The 21432-nt window shown below is 40.0% G+C and overlaps 2 protein-coding genes across 3 annotated transcripts in view; both read right to left on the minus strand.

The window, feature by feature from the left end:
* Positions 1 to 262: 262 nt before the first annotated feature.
* LOC141783921 (semaphorin-7A-like) lies at positions 263 to 20680 on the minus strand. Of its 2 annotated transcripts, XR_012597382.1 has the most exons (15): positions 20440 to 20680; positions 16841 to 16974; positions 16672 to 16740; positions 16477 to 16575; positions 16067 to 16175; positions 14899 to 15003; positions 14634 to 14776; positions 14265 to 14443; positions 13448 to 13550; positions 11962 to 12151; positions 10251 to 10366; positions 9870 to 10015; positions 4043 to 4122; positions 737 to 1710; positions 263 to 554 (listed from the first exon to the last, which is right to left on the minus strand). XR_012597382.1 is itself a non-coding variant. In XM_074661524.1 (14 exons), the coding sequence occupies exons 1-14, from the start codon at positions 20564 to 20566 to the stop codon at positions 1355 to 1357; spliced, it is 1956 nt and encodes a 651-aa protein (XP_074517625.1). In that variant the 5' UTR covers positions 20567 to 20680; the 3' UTR covers positions 263 to 1354. The 2 variants fall into 2 exon arrangements, 1 of the variants encoding a protein (XP_074517625.1); XM_074661524.1 differs by having other exon boundaries at positions 263 to 1710.
* LOC141783915 (semaphorin-7A-like) overlaps positions 263 to 21432 on the minus strand; it is a 45743-nt gene continuing 24573 nt past the window's right edge. Inside the window, exon 15 of the mRNA XM_074661514.1 lies at positions 263 to 1083. The gene's annotated coding sequence lies outside the window, so the exon portion shown is untranslated. The remainder of the gene's footprint in view (positions 1084 to 21432) is intronic.

The raw sequence follows: 21432 nt of genomic DNA on the forward strand, positions 1-21432 counted from the left end.
ATAATCAATACCCCAAAGGGTTTAACAGCTTTTAACACAGTTTTAACCAGTTTCCCAGCTGGAACTTTACATGTATTTCTTAATCCAAAGATGGTAGCGGAAGGGACATAACGTCTCGCTTGATTTGTATGACACAGTAATGATAATTTAAAGTTAAATCAACAGATACATGTATTAATATTATTTTGTACAGACTATAAATAATACACTTCTGGTGTCTCAAACCAGCAAGAAGGTTATCTTTTTATCTTTTTTTTAAAAAAAAATTTTTATGTACCATCTTTGGCTCTGTGACTGTATGCGAATGTAGGCACCTCTACGCAATTATATGTAGTTTTGCATTGATATTGTTGTTAGAACGGAATCAAGAAGTTTATCTTAAATTATGCTAATAAAATATTAATTATCATTATTGGTTAAAAGTGCACGCTGCTGTTTGTGGGCTGCTGAGGACGAGCACCTACAGTGAAATTTCAAAGGATTCAGATATGCTAGATAAGGAACATTTTAACTTTTACATACCTCGCTTTCTTTTAAAAATATGCATTTGAAGGCTCAGGATAATTATGTACAAGCAACATTTTTGCTATTTTAATTACCATAATTAAGCAGATTGTTGCAAGCTTGGGACATCTGTTTTGTTTTCATTAACAATGTCTACTGCACTGGATGATTTGAATGATGATGATGCCAATAGTGCAGTGAAATTATTTTGTTAGTTAAAGGTGATAAATACGGGATTGGGAGCGTTTCTCTTGCCTCTCAACGGCTCTCAACATGCTGACAGCAAGCTGGCGGCTTGCAGCTAATGGTGCTAACAGCATTTACAATGGTGAAATTACTGACAGAAATAACCGTATTACCCTGGGGAGAACCGGACGCTTTTGTGACGATGCTGTCAGCTGGGACGGCGTTATCAGCTGTAACAACACCGTATGAGAGCAGTGCAGAGCGACGGCTGTGAGCTAGCCAGTGGGTCACACTCTCATGCACGAACATGCACTAAAAGCACACGTAGCCAGCCCGGATATGTCAACAAAGTGCAGAGAAGCTCTGATTACAACACACACAGAGGGAGAGTGACTTCATTCTCTGCTCAGGTAGACATTACTACACTATATCTTTACACAGCTAATGGTTGTTTGCTGCTGTATTAATGTATAATCTGAATATCGAATTTAACACCTTTAGATTAAAGGAAATTATTACGATTAGGATTTGTGGTAACAAAATAAAATAAAGGATTTTCAATTTAGTTATACTGTTAGCTCTATCTATAGCTACAGTAGGACTACAGACACTTGAAGTTGGAAGTGTCGTTTATCGCCATTGTATTCATGTTATTTACTCTGGATTAACAGGACAAACTCTTGATCAGGACAGCCATTAGACAAAGCCAGACCAGTGGGCTTGATGAACGCCCCGCCGCCCTGCTCTCCAGCTGTAGTTGGTACTGTGCCAGGACTCTGCTGTAGCCCATCTCCTCCGACACGCACGTGTAATCTCCAACCTGCTCGGGACCCATGCTGTCGATCAGAAGAAGGCACTGCTGCTCCCTCGAGCTGCAGGATGTGTTGCTTTCAAGGTGAAGCCAGGTATACTCGGCGTGATGGGACGACACCGGGCACTGGAGGAAATACTTGGACTCAGGGCGAAGTGCGATGCTGCTGCCGGCCTCGTCTGCATGTGTAGCAGTGGAAGATCTAAACGCTGAGAAAAGAACACAAGGTCTGTTAAGCTTTAAGACGGATGTTTATTTAACCTTTATTTAACCAGGCAGGTCTCTTATTTGAATTAGAGCATGGCAAGCCTCTTGGCAAGGTGCATGGACTGTATCTACATATCTATTGGCAGAGTAGAACAGCAAAGGTAGGATGGGCATTTGTAATATAGTCAGGCTTGGATTATGGTAAAGGAAGTTGGATAAGTGTAATATAAATATTAAAAGTACTCGTAGAAGTTGTTCTTCTACGTTGTCTTTACCACATGACCTGAAATGTGAGGTGTAAATAAGCGACAATCTCAGGGGCTGGGAAATTAAGCCAACGCGGAAGTACGAAAAAAAATTAACATCCCAATTAATATCACAGTTAATGTGAATTACAGATGCATCTTGATAGCCAAGCTAGCTAGTTAGATAGCACTAGCATTAGCTGCTAACTTAGCATTGGTTGTGCTTACGGTAACTGCCCCTGCCGGACTTTGCTCTTCCCCAGCTCGACCCTCTCATCCAAATATGGTCACTTCTGGTTCCAAAAAGCAAAGATGCCAAACTTGAGGCTTCAAAACGGTAGTCCACAAACCAATGGGTGACGTCATAGTGATTACGCCCACTTTTATATATAGTCTATGGGTGCAAACAAATAGACCTTTTGGATAATGAAGAAGTTTGTCTTGTGTGGGTGGTTGCAGGATCGAAAAAGGTAGTAGGAGAATAGGGAACTGTATCATCAGCGTAGAGGAACATAGAAGGATTCTCTGATGTTATTTACGTTAATAAGTAAAAGATGGTACCTAAAATTGAGCTTTGTGGTACACCCTTGATGACCAAGAGTGGGCGTGATAAGAAAGTTTGAAAATGGGGGAAGAAAGAACTCAGCTAATAAAGTACGTTTTTAGTATATCTGAAAGACGAGTCAAAGCTCTTGTTAAGAAAAATAAAACTGTAGCACAACATGGTATAGTATAGACCAGACGTCAGTGGCAACATTCACTGTGGCTTTGACATGACAAGGGCAAGATACCGCACAGGAAGTCTCGGAGGTGGTCAAGTCGGTTGTTTGCAAGTTCTCTATATCATGTGAAGCATATGGTAAGATAAGATGGGTTCAAATAAGCCTAAATTCCTCACTTTAAGTAACGAGCAAAGACAGGCAATATTTAAAATGCCTAATTAAAAAGATTTGATGCAGTGGTTGTAATGTCAAGGGCTGCTACTTTATCAACTTAATTCCTGGGATATAGAGACAAGCTGCAGAGAGAAATTACAGCCTGTAATAGGACTGGTAGGGATAATCTGGGTAGTTGAACTTGAATTAGTAAAGTTGTGTTCAAAGAGCTTAGCTATTCACTTGGAGATAAAAGTGCACATGTTGTGTGAGGATAATTGTTTTTATTACAGTGTCCAAAATTCAAATATAGTATTTGGTAGACAAACCTTATGATATCATGACAGCACACATACACCACTCCCAAACCTGGCAGTGGTACTGCATTACTGCGCCCACAGGGCTTTTCAGGCATTACAATATACAAAGCTCTGTCTACTTTGAGTAATTATTTCCAACATGTCCTGCACGGTTATTTGATTAGTGCCATTTTAATTGCACACGGTGTTTGCCTATTATGATCATGTCTGCAGGCATATCCTGATATGTTTGGCTCAATGTTATCCCAGTGCAGCAGACCTATTCTCCTCTGTGTGGTTAAACAGTGTTGTGTGAACCTTAAAGCTGGGCATTCACTGTACGTTTTTAGCCCGTGTCTGGCCCGAACTTTGAGCCGCACGACTCATTTTAGAGTCGGACCGAAGTTCAGCTTCGTCGGGCAGAACCCATGATGAAGTGGAGCATACTCAAGGGCACTTGCTCGCAGTAATTGCTACAGTTGTTACATCTAGGCTAATAGGCAAATAAATGGTTGCTTCAGAGTCATGACTTTTCCTTCAGTTCTTCAAATCTACATTTTTATATGCAATTTTAAGGTAAGGTGATTTTCGAATCGTTCCTTTGAATCTCCGGTGTTAGTCAAACACATGAATGAATGTATCATACGTCCAGCTAAGCTGCAGTTTAGCTGTGGTTCAGCTGTTGTGACACTGGAGTCGCATGAAACAGTGGTTTATCTGTGTGTTATCTGGGTTCTCATTTACGACCAGTCGAGAACAGAGCAACTTCTTGTTTTGTGGAAAGTATGTCAGACTTCCCAGCTGTTTCTGTGAATTGCTATATTAGGTATTCACAGAGACAACCTAGAAATCTGACGTACTTTACATTGGTCTATAACTTTCCATTGGTCTTAAACTATCTGTTTTGTTTCATACCTTTTCCAGGGAGCTGATGAACCTTTGAATGAGACACACAGATGGTATGGTTCCCTTGGGTCAAGTCCTGCAGTGTGCCTCTGTGAAAGGAAAAGGTATGAGTTAGAAAAATATGCCAATAATAGCAAATAAAAACTCACCAGCCATATGCACAAACACACCACACACAACAAAACTACCTGCCAGCTCATGCAAGTACATCTGACATTTAAATTGACGTTAATGGAGAGTACTCAATGCTTTACACAAGGGGAACAACTGTCACAATGTACTCTTAAAATGGATTGAAGCCACTAACACCATTTGAACCCACATCACCTTATAAAGACTTTATTGGCAACAACATTGCAATAACAAGAGCAGAACACAAGCACCTATAAGAGGAAGTTTTGAATGACAAAGTTCAAGTAATGTATTTTAGGTGCGCTTTCAGACTCTAATTCCTCTATGCTACAGGTGACAGAACAGCTGCCAGTGTTCTCACCTCCCAAGTTTCTCTGTTTCACTTCAAAATTAATTGGAGAAATAACTTCAAATTAGGGCTGTTTATCACAAATTAATCAAATGTTTTATCTGTTCAAAAGGTACCTTAAAGGGAGATTTGTCAAGTATTTAATAATCTTATCATCATGGGAGTGGCGAAATATGCTTGCTTTATGCAAATGTATGTATATACTGTATTTATTATTGGAAATCAATTAACAACACAAAACAATGAAAGATATTGTCCAGAAACCCTCACAGGTACTGCATTTAGAATAAAAAATATGCTGAAATCATAACATGGCAAACTGCAGCCCAACAGGCAACAACAGCTGTCAGTGTGTCAGTGTGCTGACTTGACTATGACTTGCCTCAAACTGCATGTGATTATCATAAAGTGGGCATTTCTGTAAAGGGGAGACTCGTGGGTACCCATAGAACCCATTTTCATTCACATATCTTGAGATCAGAGGTCAAGGGACCCCTTTGAAAATGGCCATGACAGTTTTTCCTCGCCAAAATTTAGCATACATTTGGAGCGTTATTTAACCTCCTTTGTGACAAGTTAGTATGGTTGGTACCAATGGATTCCTAATGTTTTATAGTTTCATATGATACCAGTATCTCCACTCTAGCTTTAAAACTGAGCCAGCTACAACCTAAAAATCGCAAGTTGCTTTAATGCGTTTAAGAAATAAGTGGCGTTAATACTCATTTGTGTTAACGCGTTAACTTTGACAGCTATAATATGTGTATAAACATGTAACACAAGAATTATTCCATTATCCCTTAACTTTGTGACTGTGCCTGGTTATTTTATTTAACAAAAGGCAATTCAAATGAAAGTGAAATGATTCAGTATGATGTCATCTGCATACAGTACTGTTCACACTAATACATTGTAAGATAGATTCCCATGTTAAGTTTGGAGTTTTTAGGGGGGTTTCACTGGATTCCACATAGATCCACACAGTCAATCAAGAAACAACTACCGTTCTTCACTTTCATCACCTCCTGGTAAGTATAGTGTGAAAGGGGGGTCATTGCATTGCACCACTTTAGATGCACTGCTAGTCAGACTATTACTCAGAGCAAGAATAGACCACCCTGTCTCCAGTTATCATTGTTAGTCAACCTTTCCCCAGGTGAGCAAACACTCACGCCCATATCACGCCCTCCCCATAGAGCCAAAGAGCACATTCTGACCACATTTTGACCGCATTTTTACGCGATGCGCTATATGTAAAAAGGGGTCTCAGTAACCACAGTCATCAACCTACCAGAGGAAGTGTGCATGCAGATGTGCTCCTCTGCGCTGTATGTAGAGTGGGCTGCTTCAGAGGTGGAAATAAGTGTGTGTGTGTGGGTGGAGGGGTGTGAAGGGGGTGTGAAGGTGGTGGTCTTGTTTCTGTATCTAGGGGGTGTAGGGACCGGTAGTGTCAAAATGTACACACCACCGACACCACCACCTACTGAGAAATTTAATTATAGCCTTTTTTCATTAAAAACTTTCTTCCTGTTTACAGAGAAAGCAGCCAGTGAGGTTTAGAGGTATTTCAAGTTAACTTAGGACCGAGGTCGAATATTTGTGCAAGCTGGACTGAAGCTGTACGTAAAGAGAGAATGTAATAATAACACCAGTACACATCATCCGTGCAGTTCTTCATCATTTGCAAAGTGCTTTACACACAGAGCTGCCACTTGAGAATACTCTTAGAGGCTGTTCACATGCCGCGTTTTTTTGCCCAGAGCTTTACCAACTGTCCCCCAGACTATTTTACTTGCTTCAACCTTTCCGTCCAAGAACGTCACAAGATCCGGTACATACAAAGTCAATGCAAAGACCCGAGTAGATGCCAATTTGAGTTGAAAATGAAAAATTTGCTGTGTCACGAAAGCCTGTCAGCATTGATATTCTCCTGACGTCACAGAGAATCAGAAATGGAGGACAAACTTATTCTCGCCATCTGTGGACACCCGGAGCTCTACGACTCAACGTCAGTACCGTACAGAGACAGAACGAAAAAGGAGAGGGCTTGGGGAAAAGTGGGCAAAGCCATAGGACTATGTGAGAAGTTCTTAAAATATGTATTTGTTACGTGATTCCAGCTATCGGTTATACTTTACTAAGAACCATGTTAGCACTAACGTTAGCATTAGCTGTCTACGTGGTATCTATTACGGAAGGAGTACACTCATTGGCTGTAAAGGGCGAATATTTGGTAGTTGCGAAATACTCCAAAAAACAGTCTAGCGGCCGCATTCGTGTAAGTAATGCGAGTCTAAAATCCGCTTTGTATTTGGTCTAAAATCTTCTTTACATTAACATTATGATAGGAAAGTTGTGTTTTAAATAAAAGTTCATCATCATGAAAGAAGTCCTCATTAGAACGAGTTTTCTGGTTACACCCTTCTATCATCAGACTTGATCAGGCGTATCCGTACAGGATGCAAGATGTATTTCTATATCCTCTAGAGATTACGCTTTTTTTTAAAACTTATATTTCCTGATAGATAAAAGTAGTTGCATTGTGAAAAAAAATCCACTACATATTTTACACATTTTATTATAGTATAATGAGAAACGTTTCTCATAACATGTCCTTTCATAATAGGATACTTTGTTATAATAAACCTTTTTTTCTAACATTGGCAGTTCTGAGCTGCTGTGAATAACAACATAACAACATGTGACAGTGAGCCTTGCATAAGTCCTGTGACTGCTATTTAGCTGCCAAAACACATGACAGCCTTACGCTTTGTGTTCTATTAAAATAACAACATCAGGTGCTGCTGATGACATTTATAGCTGTCCAGCTAACAATGACTGTCCATTGTCTTTCACAAGAACTTAGATCAAAATCCTCACTTATTACGTTCCTGTTAAACTGCAGCGTGTGAAGAGAAATCACCGCTCTGAAGTGATCGTTTGTTTTGGGGAAAATCCTGTTATAAACAGGTTTGGATGCAGAATTGAGAAAGTAGGAGTCACACTCCTTTGATTCTACAAATTAAATTATGTACCCATGAAAATGTCCATAGAAACCTATTAAATTAAACCACTCCTGCTGAATAATCCTCTCCTTCACTCTTCTCCTCTAAGCTCAGTATCCACTCATGTCTTCTGCCAAATAATGGCATATACATGAATAAAATAAACCAGACCCAGTATACACTATATGTATAATTTAAAATGTCATCTTATGACGTTAATAGTAATGACAAAGGCTTGTAAAGACTGATGTCATCTTGCTTAGACCAAGGAGTGTATACACCATCTCTGTCGGTCGGTGCTACAAGCCAAAACAGCTGACAGCTGTTGAGTTAAAAGGCGTTGCTGTGTTGTTAAAAGACGGACTGCTGGTACTACATGTTGGTTCTGTCTCCAAAATAAACATTTGCCAATACTGTAGATTGGCTGGATAAATAGTTGTAGATATCGTGTTGAAATATTGTGGTAACTTGATTTACATCGTCACCAGAGTTGCTCCATATGGGAAGTGATGACTCGTGAGTGGGTGCAGTTTGTGCAGTGAATCAGCTGGAGGAAGGTATCGCTCATTACAACATAAATATGATGACACAACGCAAATAACACTCAATAAAAGGCGGATGTTGAGACAATGTGTACACACTGTGGATGAACATGCGGTATTATACCTGTGTATGAATTATAGGGTGCCCTGTGGAGTTTTTGACCACTAGTGGTGCTATGGAGAATTTATTTTTTATTAACGCTGTCAATCGATTAAAAATATTTAATCGTGATTAATCGCACATTTTTTATCTGTTCAAAATGTACCTTAAAGGGAGATTTGTCAAGTAATTTAATACTCTTATCAACATGGAAGTGGGCAAATATGCTTGCTTTATGTTAATGTATGTGTATATTTATTATTGGAAATCAATTAACAACACAGAACAATGACAAATATTTTCCAGAAACCCTCACAGGTACTGCATTTAGCATAAAAATATGCTCAAATCATAACATGGTAAACTCAAACCCAACAGGTAACAACAGCTGTCAGTGTGTCAGTGTGCTGACTTGACTATGACTTGCCCCAAACTGCATGTGATTATCATAAAGTGGGCATGTCTGTAAAGGGGAGACTCGTGGGTACCCATAGAACCCATTTTCATTCACATGTCTTGAGGTCGGAGGTCAAGGGACCCCTTTGAAAATGGCCTTGCCAGTTTTTCCTCGCCAAAATTTAGCGCAACTTTGGAGCGTTATTGAATGTCCTTCTCGACAAGCTAGTATGACACGGTTGGTACCAATGGATTCCTTAGGTTGTTTCTAGTTTCTCTAGCTTTAAAACTGAGCCCGCTACAACTTAAAAATCGTTATGTGTTAATGAAATTAGTGCCGTTAAAACAAATGTGCGTTAACGTGCTAACTTTGACAGCCCTAATGTAAACAATGGACAATTTGAAATAGTTTTAAAAACTTGCAAATGTTAGTTAGACCTCAAACAAACGCACAATAAGTTTTAGTGAGAAACAGTGAATGTGAACATATAGCTTTTGTTGGTTTACAAGAAAACCCCACAGAGCACCTTTAAAGGGACTATTTGTAACTTTGTACGCGCATAAATGTAGCGGGTCGTCACACATGCGCGCTCGCATATGCGCGTTCGCGTGTAGCCGCTGTACCCTCCTCCTCTGCCTGCTCTCCTTCACTCAGACAGCTCAGCTCGCTCCACCTCTAGACGTGAACGCGCGCTCACTCCACACTGCAGAAGAGTTAGTTTAGCTCTGAGAATATCTAGTGAATGCACAGGGGACGTTTGTGCAGAAATAACTGCTGCAGCTCCTCCAGACCAACAGAGGTTTTCCGTGTCTTGTGAAGTGACGGAGCTTTACGTTGTCTTCTCATTACCGACCGGGTGCCTGTGTCTCCCCTGCTCTCTCCGGCTGCGGGCGGAGAGAGCAGGGAGACATGCTGCAGAGCCCCGCTGCATCAGCCTGCACTTAGGCAGGAAAAGCTACCACTAGGATCAGATCTAAATCATGTTCATGGAGAGACCTTCGTCTGGTCAGCTAACATTACTGCCAAGCAGCTGAAATATAGAGTGATATTGTGGTTTTAGCTCACGTGTGTCGCCTCACTGTTTTGAGCGATGCTCGTTCAGGTATATTGAGAGCGAGCAAGCGCGAGCCCGACGCTGACTTTCGTTGATTTCACGGCCACAGGTGTCGCTGTTAAGAAGCATTTCTGAAAGTTACAAATAGTCCCTTTAAGCTAAGGCCACTACATGTAATCTCTGGATGTGAAATTAAAACGTATGTTTGGATATTTAGATGAAAGTGTTCAGATAAAGATAAAGTAGGGTGGTCTTACTGTGTGTCAGGGGTGCAGTGGGTGCCGTTCCAACCACAGTAAGGATCTCTGGCCAAGACACAATCCTCACATCTGTCTCCATACTGAGTACAGTTGGCCACGTCCAGTTGGACCAGTTCACTTCTGGAGTTCACATACAGCTTCCTCTGCAATGATACACAGAACAGAGGTTTAATTGTACTGGGACTAATCTCTTTATTAAATATCCTCGGAAAAGTTTAGACTTCATCCAAAAAATCTAACTTGCAAGCACTTCTTTAAGAAGTACTACCATTGTCCTTTAACTCAATATAACCATTGTTGGTGAATCAGACTCTTCCATACTCCCACCCTCATGTCTCGTGGGGGGAATAGTTGTGTGGGCAGTGCTGCGTTACTCACAGAGGTGGGGTGAAAGGTGATGCTGAGGATGTGGGCTCTGTGGTCGAAGGGTTGATACTCAGCGATGACGAAGCTCTGACTTTTATCCTGCATCGCCTTATGAACTCTTCCATTAGCTGTATAAAGACACATGAAGACAGACAGGAAGATGACTAAGTACTCAACCCTGTATAAACATGCAACCCCAACACAAGCCAACCCACTCCTATCTCATGTTTCATCACTTCATTATGACTCTTCCAGCAAAGCTTATCAAATGTGTAGATTAAAAAAAAAGTCTGTTGAAAGATTATTTTCTAAGAAATGTTCCTCAAATCGTGTGTAAACCTCGCCTTCAGTAACTCCTGCTACTCTAAGTGGAAAAGCAAATTGAATGTGTTTACATAAAGGCCTAACTGTGCATGGATAAAGTATTTATGAGTTGCTTGCTGTAGGTTGTTTGTCTACAGTATTTTTCCCATTAAAGACAAGCCTTGTGTCATGTGTCTTCCCCTTTGACGTGGGAAACTTCAGTTATTTCAACAGTCTTCATTCTTCTGCTAAAGAGAGCAGTTTGTTGGACCCATCTTCCTCCCCTGCCGCCCGCCCTGTGTGTCTCTTTCGCTCTTTAAACTACGTCACCACACTCCATGAACACTTTCTCGGAGCGTTTACTGCTGCGTTGGATGGGTTTACATTGTAGTTAATGTAAAAGTGCGACTCCTACCGCCACGAAACGATACCTTGTGCGGCGGTATTGACGCCTTTGAAATGAAAACAGGCTGGCTATGAGGTGACTTTGGCGTAGTGGCCACACTCTGTATTGCAGTATGAGCAGCTCTAATGTAATCAAGGTAGATTAGCAAACTATCTTCCTTGTCAGTCAAACAGGAGACTTGAGGCCTGGCCGCCGTTTGTTATATGTCCAAAAATGGTTTCATCCTCTTTCGAAACTTTCTTAAATATATGCTCAACAGCTACAGCATCATTATAGTTCATATTTCTTATACAAAAAGTGGGTTTAAAGAGGACATATTATGCTCATTTTCAGGTTCATACTTGTATTTTGGGTTTCTGCTAGAACATGTTTACATGCTTTAATGTTTTAATGTTCAAAAAACGCTTTGTCTTTCTCATACTGCTGTGCTGCAGCACCTCTTTTCACCCTCTGTTTGAAATGCTTTGTTTGAGCTCCTGTCCCAGCACAATGACACATCATATACTATATCATAAGAGGTGAAATGAATAAAAAAACATCAACCTATTTCACATGAGATATTCCACATGATGCATTTCTGTTCTTAGGAAATGACAATAAACCTCAAAACCAAAGCCGAAGGCCTGGTCCTCAAACCATCTGGAGATCAGTCAGAGTCATGAGAAAACAAGCTCAATCTAGTCTTTTTCATGTAGGTAATCGGTCTGTTCTCTCTATTACTTAGTCCTATTCAGTCTGAGCTGAACAGGATTTAACAGATTCATTCTGCGAGTGTCTGCAGGCCTTTTTCCAACCAGATACTTGATATTAGTATTTAGAGCTTCAGCACTGGGTTCTGTCTCAGCTACATGTTAAACTGAACTTCTCTTGCTCATTTAAAATGTCAAACAATGAGTTGTTGTTTCCTCCCAGTATAGTAAACAATTTAAATGAACCTGGGTATGAAATGAACACACATATACAGAACAGTACACTATACTTAGTTTCAACTTCCTTGATGACTTTATTACTCACTTAGAGACAGGAACAGGACGGTGTGGTGGCTGTTATTCTGGGAACCGTCAACATAGATGTGGGTGTAGCTGTGGTGATTAAAGAGAAGTGGGCCAGAGTTGTTCACAGGCCGGACCCAATGCTCCATCTCCGAATTCTCCTCAATCATCTTCAGGACGTCTAAAGAAATCCTTGTGCTGTCTTGAACACACTGAAGAAAAAAGGCATATGTTTCGGTTTGTGTTGTGATGGTTCAAGTACCAATTACATATGTACTTTATAATAATAATGTTGGCACAGTTCTTAGTAATGTTTGAAACAATGGTTCATTGTTTTCAAACTGAGAAAGACAAAAGTAGGCTTCTCATTTCTAGCCTGCGAGAACTGTTTTTGACGGCTGTAATGACAACTAACTTCATCAGATGTAGCCAGCTAGTTAATGAAGTTATCATTAGCTGTGTTGATGGTAAAACCTGTGTCTGGCTTACTTTTGAATGTTTCCAGCTGACTTGTTTCAAAAGAAGAACCCTCTAAAAGTGTTCTTAAATATGCATTTGATGGCTACATACATCAAATGTAGCTTGACACTGAGGGATGGCGTAGCAGCGTACATTGCTTTCTGCCAAAGTATCTTTACTGATATTACCAGTGGGGGTGGAAACGTGGGGAATTTCTATAAATAGTGGCTTTAAAATATAAAATAATAGATCAATAATAATACAGTTATTTTGCATTCTAATAACACCAGTGTTTCTATAAAATGTGCAAAGAACCTAGTTTGAAAACACTAGTCAAATTTGAGAAAATGTCAAGTTATGTTTCAAGATGTGCTGACATGTTGATTTATCAATTAAATCATGTTTATTACTCAGAATTTGTGCTAAATTTTGGCTAGGAAAAACTGGCATGGCCATTTGCAAAGTGGTCCTTTGACCTCTGACCTCCAGATATGTGAATGAAAATGGGTTCTATGGGTACCCACGAGTCTCCCCTTTACAGACATGCCCACTTTATGATAATCACATGCAGTTTGGGGCAAGTCACAGTCAAATCAACACACTGACACACTGACGGCTGTTGTTGCCATGTTATGATTTGAACATATATTGTTTATGCTAAATGCAGTATCTGTGAGGGTTTCTGGACAGTATTTGTCATTGTTTTGTGTTGTTAATTGATTCCCAATAATAAATATATACGTACATTTGCATAAAGCAGCATATTTGCCCACTCCCATGTTGATAAGAGTATTAAATACTTGACAAATCTCCCTTTTAAGGTACATTTTGAACAGATACAAAATTATTTTGCAATCAACTATGGACAATCGTGATTAACCATGATTGAATATTTTTAATTGATTGCCAGCCCTACTCAGAATGAATAACATCTTCTTCTTTGTAATTATATTCAAGCCCATGGTTTGAAAGATAGCAGCCATAACAATGCCAGGAATCATTTTGTGATGGGACAAGATCCCCTCAGATCGATTTTGCATGACACATACCGTTCTAGACCTGCGCACTTGGTGGTCCGTGCCTTTAAAGGGGGAGGATTTGTAGATGTGTTCAATATCTCGTAACATATAGACACACACAGCACTCATACCCCTGCAGAGAGACACAGAGATTAGCTGGTATACACAGTATAGACATCTGCAGCAACAAGACACTGTTGAGAGGTCAGTAAAGATTTTAGCCATGCTGGTCAAAACCTTTGACAAACAGCTGATGAGAGGGGGCTAAAGTCAGCTCGCTCGAAAAGAAGAAGCGTAAACAAAGTGTCTGCTAAAACAAATAAGAGAACCAGTTCTGTCTGATCAACATAATATTTAAAGCACAGGGAACATGAGCTACAACGGGTTGCCCATTTTGTCAAATGAAGAGTTACATTTCTCTTGTTTTGCTTCTGTGTAAACTATTTTAGAGTCATTATTCCCATCTCATGATGGTTTGTGGCTATGTGCTTTGGTTTGGATAAATTGGCAGACATAACATGTGACTGTGCTGTTTTCAGTAAAGACACAACAACAGCAAAGTCATTCTGGTTTGCGGTTGTGGCTGTCTTTAATCGGATGTTGCCGGAAAGAGTTCAAAGTGTCAAAGAATTTTGCCGAAATGGGCCGAAGTCAAGTTTGGATTACATTTTTGGAAAAGCACAACATTTGATAGGGCTAATGCTTAGGTTATGACTATACTTGAGTACTGTACTTAATGTTTAAGGTCATCTCTTTTACCCCAACATGAATCAAATTCGGAAAGTATCGGTGTTTTAAAACCTTACAACACACTGTCTTGAATGCATGAGTGATAATGGAGTCTTACCATTCATTTCTGAAGAGTGCATAAACCCTGGTATCCTGCCACTGGTCTGCAGGCACAGTAGCCACATCCACCAGCTCAGAGAAATGTTGTTTGCTGTCATGGTCCCCACAGAAGAGCCTGGCGGTCATATGGGATGTCCAGCTAAACTGCAGGGTGTTCTTGGGACCACCACGATCTTCCTAGAAACAATGCACAGCCCAAGGATCAATCACTCCTTCATAATGCAATAAATACATATGTAATTATTAGTATATGTAGTGGATATGGTTACATTTTTTTTGTTTAAAGCTGTTTTTATTCATAAAATCCAGCTAAAAACATTACAATCAATAAATGCAATCCTAATTAAGTTAATTACGAAGGTCTTACCATGCAAACCCTGGTCACAAAAGGGAGCCACATCTCACTGTACATGCCTGTGTCTCTGTTTTTCTCCTTATAGAAGGCATACGCTTTGTTCTGCTTGTGATCGCCTTTCTGTCTGCCGAGCACCAAACCCACATAGTGCTGCTCTAAAGACAAAAAAACAGTGCAAATATTTGTCTCTGTAGCCTTAGAACATATGAATGTTAACTAATGAAACTTATCCTCAGTCCTTACAGAAAACCAATCTCTCTCCATACAGATACTGTACCTTTATCATGTCTTGCCGGTACAACTCGGTTTCTCCCAAACTTGTGGATGCCAACGAACTCTTGAGATCCAGAGTATGTAATGTAGAGATCACTATCCTCAGATTCTGCAAAGACGGAACAATTTTTTAAAGGTATTATAACAGCATTGCTGTGCTTTTGGTTTGCAGCAAGCATCAGTTCACCTTTCATATTCCAGAAAACAGTTTCTCCTGTATGGAAAAACTGCTTACTGATATGCAAAACCTGTGTGAAAGACATAATGTGTCTGTACTTTGGTGTGACGCCAGCGGGAGAAACTGGAGTCTGGAGTGAATAGTTGGTACAAGCAACAAGCGCCAAACTCATTATAAGCAATGATAGCGAAGAAGAAAAAACAAAAATCAGTGGTGGACTCAGGTTGTCTGAGGGGCAAGGGCGGAAAAAATAAATAAATAAAAAGGGCACCAGCTGCATGTGGTGCAGCACAAACGCAGAGAAAGTTTTCTAGCATGCAGTGCAGCCTATATGGCACTGCATTGTGTTTTCCAATTGTAAGGCCACCCTAGAGGGCACATCACATTTTCTCTGGAAGGGCACCCTAGACTCTAGATGGAGAAAACATGATAAAGTGTCCTCTAGGGCCTAGAGGACACTTTATCATGTTTTCTCCATTTAAGGCAACCCTAGAGGGCACGTCATCACGTTTTCTATACTGGAACGGCACCCTAGAGGGCACTTTATCATGTTTTTTCCACTGGAAGGGCACCCTAGAGCGTACTTCATCACATTTTCTCTGGAATGGCACCCTAGAGGGCACTTCATCACGTTTTCTCTGGAATGGCACCCTAGAGCGTACTTCATCACATTTTCTCTGGAATGGCACCCTAGAGCGTACTTCATCACATTTTCTCTGGAATGGCACCCTAGAGGGCACTTCATCACGTTTTCTCCGCTGGAAGGGCACCCTAGAGGGCACTTCATCACATTTTCTCCACTGGAAGGGACCCTAGGGGGCACTTCATCATGTTTTATCTACCATAGGGTCATCCAAGAGGGCACTTTTGCTGCATTTTTTTTCGAATTTGGAGGCCCCTCAAGTCCACAAAATCATGAGTGAAGCAGGTTATTAGTGCTGGCAATAACAGAGAAATCAGAGAAAAGAAAAATTCTGTGTGTGCAGAAACTCACCCACAAAGGCTGATGGTTCGCCTTCTTTTATGCCAAATTCCTTTATGCTTTCCTTTATCTGCTTCATTTTATCATAGGGAATGCACCTGGGTGACTGCCGCGATACATCCTACAAGAAAACACAGAAGATCTCAAACTATCCTCACTTCGTATTCTCCATCTGGTAGAACAAATGTGGTGCATCTGAACAAACTTGAATAAGCAGGAAGTGTTGCACTTCATCTACTTGCAACAGCATCAGTGGATTGTTTCAAATACATAGAAGAAGAAGTGGCTAGTCACAACAAGTAGTGGTAATGACCAGACAGAAAGGAGCACCACCAGTGATTATTACCAATGTTGTTACAACAAAACAGACATTTTCCTTCCGTTTTCAGTAACATGTCCAGTACATCTCTGCAGTGTCCTACCATAGCACAGCACACTGTTGCCTTGCCATTGGTTCCACACAGAAACACATGGTTGTCCTCTTCCATCTTGTGGACCACACTGATGTTATAGTTGCAATCCTAAATGACAAGAGCAAGAATTTTTGCGATAATTCAATCAGATCTGACCAACATATCACATGCTGTGCTGTTTGCTATTAAGTTATGTTCTTTTACCGCTTTCACACTTATTGGATGCCCACTGACGATGCATTCTGTCCACATCACGCTTATTTCCACTGGAGTCTGTGAAAAGAAAAAATGCATCATTATCATTGCCTCCATGTCTCTATAAATGTACGTTATCTGTTATTTGATTGCAGACACTGCCAGAGATGATCACTACCTTCTGAGGATTTTGAAAGTTGAATGAGTTCAGGTGTTTTTGTCCAGCAACTATGACGGTGTCCGACGCTCCTTCCAGAACAATCCCTACGGGTGCCTGGTGTCCAGGTAAAGGTAACCTTTTCATTGCAGTCTCTACAATAAAAAAACATGTTGAATGATAAACATTGGGTGTGTAATGGATAAGGTCAAATTGCCATTGTACACAACTTTGTATACACAATAACAGCTTAACCTGTTGCAGCAAAGATAGCGGCGTGGCTCTATGGATGGCGTCATTTAGCATTCTTCCCGACATGCTAGCATGTCATGGTTGGTACCAATGGATTCAAATATGTTTTCTAGTTTCATATGATACCAGTACCTTCACTCTAGTTTAAAACTGAGCACGCTACAACCTCTGAAAGACAGAATAGCGGCCGTCGGATTGTTAAGAGGTTAACCTGTTTTGTCCAATGGTGCACTGCTTTGATCCAGACTGAAATATCTCTATTGCATGGATTACGGAGGAGGACGTCCCCTATCTTTTCCACCAGTTCCACCATGAGGTTGATAGTTTTCTTCTTTTGTGAAATGTCTCAAGAACGGTTGGACGGATTTCCATGAAATTTGGTACAGATTGATTTGTCCTTAGATGACAAATCCCAATGATTTTTTGTGATCCTCTGACTTTTCCTCTAGTGCTACCAGCAGGCCAAAGTTTCCACTTATATAGTGAAATGTCTCAACATCTACCTGATGGATTGGCACAAGATTCACGATTCCAAGATGAACTTCAGTGATCTCCTGACCTGTCCTCTAGCGCCACCATGAGGTTGACATTTGTTGAATTGAGTGAAATATCTCAACAACTATTGGATTGACCATCATGACATTTGGTGTAGATATTCATGTCCTAGGGTTAATTGATAATTTAACTTTTCATTCAACACCACCATTAGGCTTTCAATCATTATGTATAGTTTGACATCTGTCTTTCAATTACATAACATGTATTTATTGTAAAGTTAAAACAAGTTTCTGTAGTGTTGTTCTTGTTATTGGTGCTCCAAGCCTCCCGTTATTACCCTCCCGTCCTTATCAACAGATAGGACACATACACAACACTGCCTTATTGTGCAAATGGAAGCATTTTCAGAGGCACATAAGCGCAGACAACTTAGGGTAGAATGCAACGGGTGTCACATTAATGTTTGTTAATCAGCATAATCTGCAGAGTCAGAGTGAACATGAATGTGGGAGAATGTATGTTGTCTTGCACCCAAGTGTCAATGTGAAACCCAAAATGCTTTAAAAGCAAAACAGTAACTGGACAGGTCATTTTTTACTGGAAAGTGGACAAGATCAGGCGCCAGCAGCAGCAGAGGGGGATGACCAAAACCTCGAGTTGGACAGTCACGCAGCTGCCTTCAAAGAATTTACAGGAAGTATTTACATAAATAGTTCCATCCTGTTAGATCTGACCTGTAGGCTACTTGTAAATTGCAGACCTCATTCGGGTAGTTTGTAATTATATATATGTGGAAATGTGTGTGTATTTGGCATTGTATTCTATTCTATGTTCTTTTTATGTCTGCCTTGTAAAGCACTTTGTAATTGCTAGTTTTGATAAGTGCTATAGAAGAAGAAGAAGAAGAAGAAGAAGAAGAAGAAGAAGAAGAAGAAAGAGGAGGAGGAGGAGGAGGAGGAGGAGGAGGAGGAGGAGGAGGAGGAGGAGGAGGAGGAGGAGGAGGAGGAGGAGGAGGAGGAGGAGGAGGAGGAGGAGGAGAAGGAGAAGGAGAAGGAGAAGGAGAAGGAGAAGGAGAAGGAGAAGGAGAAGGAGAAGGAGAAGGAGAAGGAGAAGGAGAAGGAGAAGGAGAAGGAGAAGGAGAAGGAGAAAGAGAAAGAGAAGAAGGCACTTTATTGATCCCCTGAGGGGAAATTCAATTTTTTCACTCTGTTATTTTTTTTTTTACACACAGGCCCGAAATACAAATACAAATATAAATAACCTTTATTATTATTATTATTATTATTATCAACCACACAAGATGTATTTGTTAATAGATTAAACCTTCATTGCATTCAACATGAGACTAATAGCATACAGTCAAGCGTTAGATATTATAATTATACAGAAAATTAGTATTCTCTACAAAATGTGTTTATTTGTCAAAACTAAGAGCCAATCAGCTCTTTGATCAGGCGACGGCCAGCCGTTTCCCATCATGCCCTAGGATGGTGGAGAGCAGCTGTAGTGCCTGGCTATAAAAACTGCGGCCGCCTCAATCTCGTAAAGTTATTGTTGTCTTCGCATGCATGACGTGAGAGCAAGTCGGTATTAAGTTGGACACAAATCTAACCGGCATGCACTGTGCGGCGATCGACGGTGACTCATTTCAAACAAGCCTAACTTGTCGTAGGAAAAGCACAGGTGTTACTAATAACATTAACGATGCCTCTGTTCTATTCAAGGGTCCCATTAAGACATGACCATGTGACAGTGAGCCAGCGTGCACAAACTGAAGCAGCTGAATGGAATTCAGCCATCATTAAAGGGCCAGTGTCTATTTAGGGGGATCTATTAGCAGAAATGGAATGTACTATTCATAACTATGTTTTCATTAGTGAATAATCACCTGAAAATAAGAATTGTGTTTTTGTTAGCTTAGAATGAGCCCCTCATATCTACATAGGGAGCGGGTCCTGTTCACAGAGTCCGCCATGTTGCTCCGCCATGTTTCTACAGTAGCCCAGAACGGACAAACGAAACGCTGGCTCTAGAGAGAGCCTTTCACGCTTTTACATTAGCTGGTGGTTCTCTGATGCGCTTGGAAAGGGAGGAGTGAGCGGAGAGGTATTCAGTTGGTTGCAATCTGCAACCACACCACTAGATGCCAAATCCTACACACTGGACCTTTAATTTGATTATTTACACACATGTGTTTCCTATTGCCACATGTCAAAATGTCTTCTGTTAAAAAGTCCTATTGTTCATGATGACGTCACAGCTTAATTAGTTTTAATTAATTGGTTCAATCACTGAAAACTTACACAAGTGTCAAAATGTATTTTACTCTTATTCTTCAGTGCATACTTGTGGCAGTTATGATATGTTTATACTATTCATAGTGATATTGGTGGCACTGAACAATACGTTTACAATGACATTATTAAATTAAATTAAATATTTTGATCATATCACACATCTTATATTAATGACTTTAGTGTATGTGTGACTATGTAAAGTCAGGCAATAGATATACTTGTAGCCTATTTCTATCAATATGTCCCACAGTTTCCTATCACAATTAATATTCCTTGAGAATCCTAAATGAATGATATTCTTCATCCTGATGCTTGAACCTGCCAAAATATTGCTGCCAGAGGAGCACTTAACAATATTAAGCTGAGACGCAATGCAGCAGCTCTGTTCTGTTTGTCTAGACTAAACGCGTGACAGTCTCCTGCTTTTGTGTGTTTCAAATTAACCAGGGAAAAACCTTCACATTCTTTAACTTTAACACATTTTAAAACATTTTTACTTGTCTTTTTTTTTCTTGGATACTCGACATGTACACATCATAGTTCATGTTAAAGTTGAAGAAAAACGTGTCCTACCTTTCTCTGTGAATGTCATTCTCGGTAAAAGCGTTGAGTTCGCCTCTGTCAAACTATTGAGGCATGAAAATGATAAATACACCGTTAGAAATAAGAGCCCCATCCTGCGTAAAATGCCTTCTGACATAGAAGTCCGTGTTGCGTCTGTTCTCTGAACTGCTACTGTAGGACAGAGGTGCGTCTCTCATTGGATGTCGGTCTGTTCATATAATAAGTCCTGCCTCTGACTAATCTTCTCATTAGAATGATAATTATTAAGTGACACATTATTATTATCTGTTTCCTTCCGCAGTTGAATTTTAGCTCATTACAGCCTTTTTTCGAAGAGCTTTATTTTTTCAGAAGTTGAAATAAATTCACAGAATAACAGGAAATTAGCAGGGAAACTGTATATGGGTAATTTATGGGTTCAGGTTCAGATTCTGGCTTGACAACAAAATGAAAACATACAATACTCTGTAATAAAAATGATTTGACTTTGTTAAAAAAAAAAACAGCATTGTTATAAGTAGCTTATAGTTCAACAGCTATTTCATTGAAAGATTAAGATTAAAAGAAAGTTCATGAAAGATTGAAAAGGTACAGTCCAATGTAACAAATAAGTTTGTTGATAATTAATATAAGATATAGATGTATAGTAATAAATATTGTTTTATTTTGTTCTATTTCTAGGTCTAGTTTTATTTTATTTTGAAGAGTCCATGGTTGGTAAGAGGAAATAGTATTTTACAGGTCATTCATTTGGTTGAGGTGGATTGGATCACAGGTATATGCAAAAGGAGCACTAAAAAGGAGAACATCTGAACAAGGCTGAGGGTAGGACATATCAGACTTAATGAAAACATTGCACTTAATAAATAAACATCCCTCAGGACTATGTGAATGCTGTCAAGTAGAAGAATCAGTGGAGCTACACTGTAGAGAACAAGAGTCTAAAACATAAATAAATAAATAAATAAATGTATTTGACATCTTTTACTATTCCACTAAAGA

Source organism: Sebastes fasciatus, chromosome 2 (genome assembly GCF_043250625.1).
Source record: "Sebastes fasciatus isolate fSebFas1 chromosome 2, fSebFas1.pri, whole genome shotgun sequence".
NCBI classification, from domain to species: domain Eukaryota; kingdom Metazoa; phylum Chordata; class Actinopteri; order Perciformes; family Sebastidae; genus Sebastes; species Sebastes fasciatus.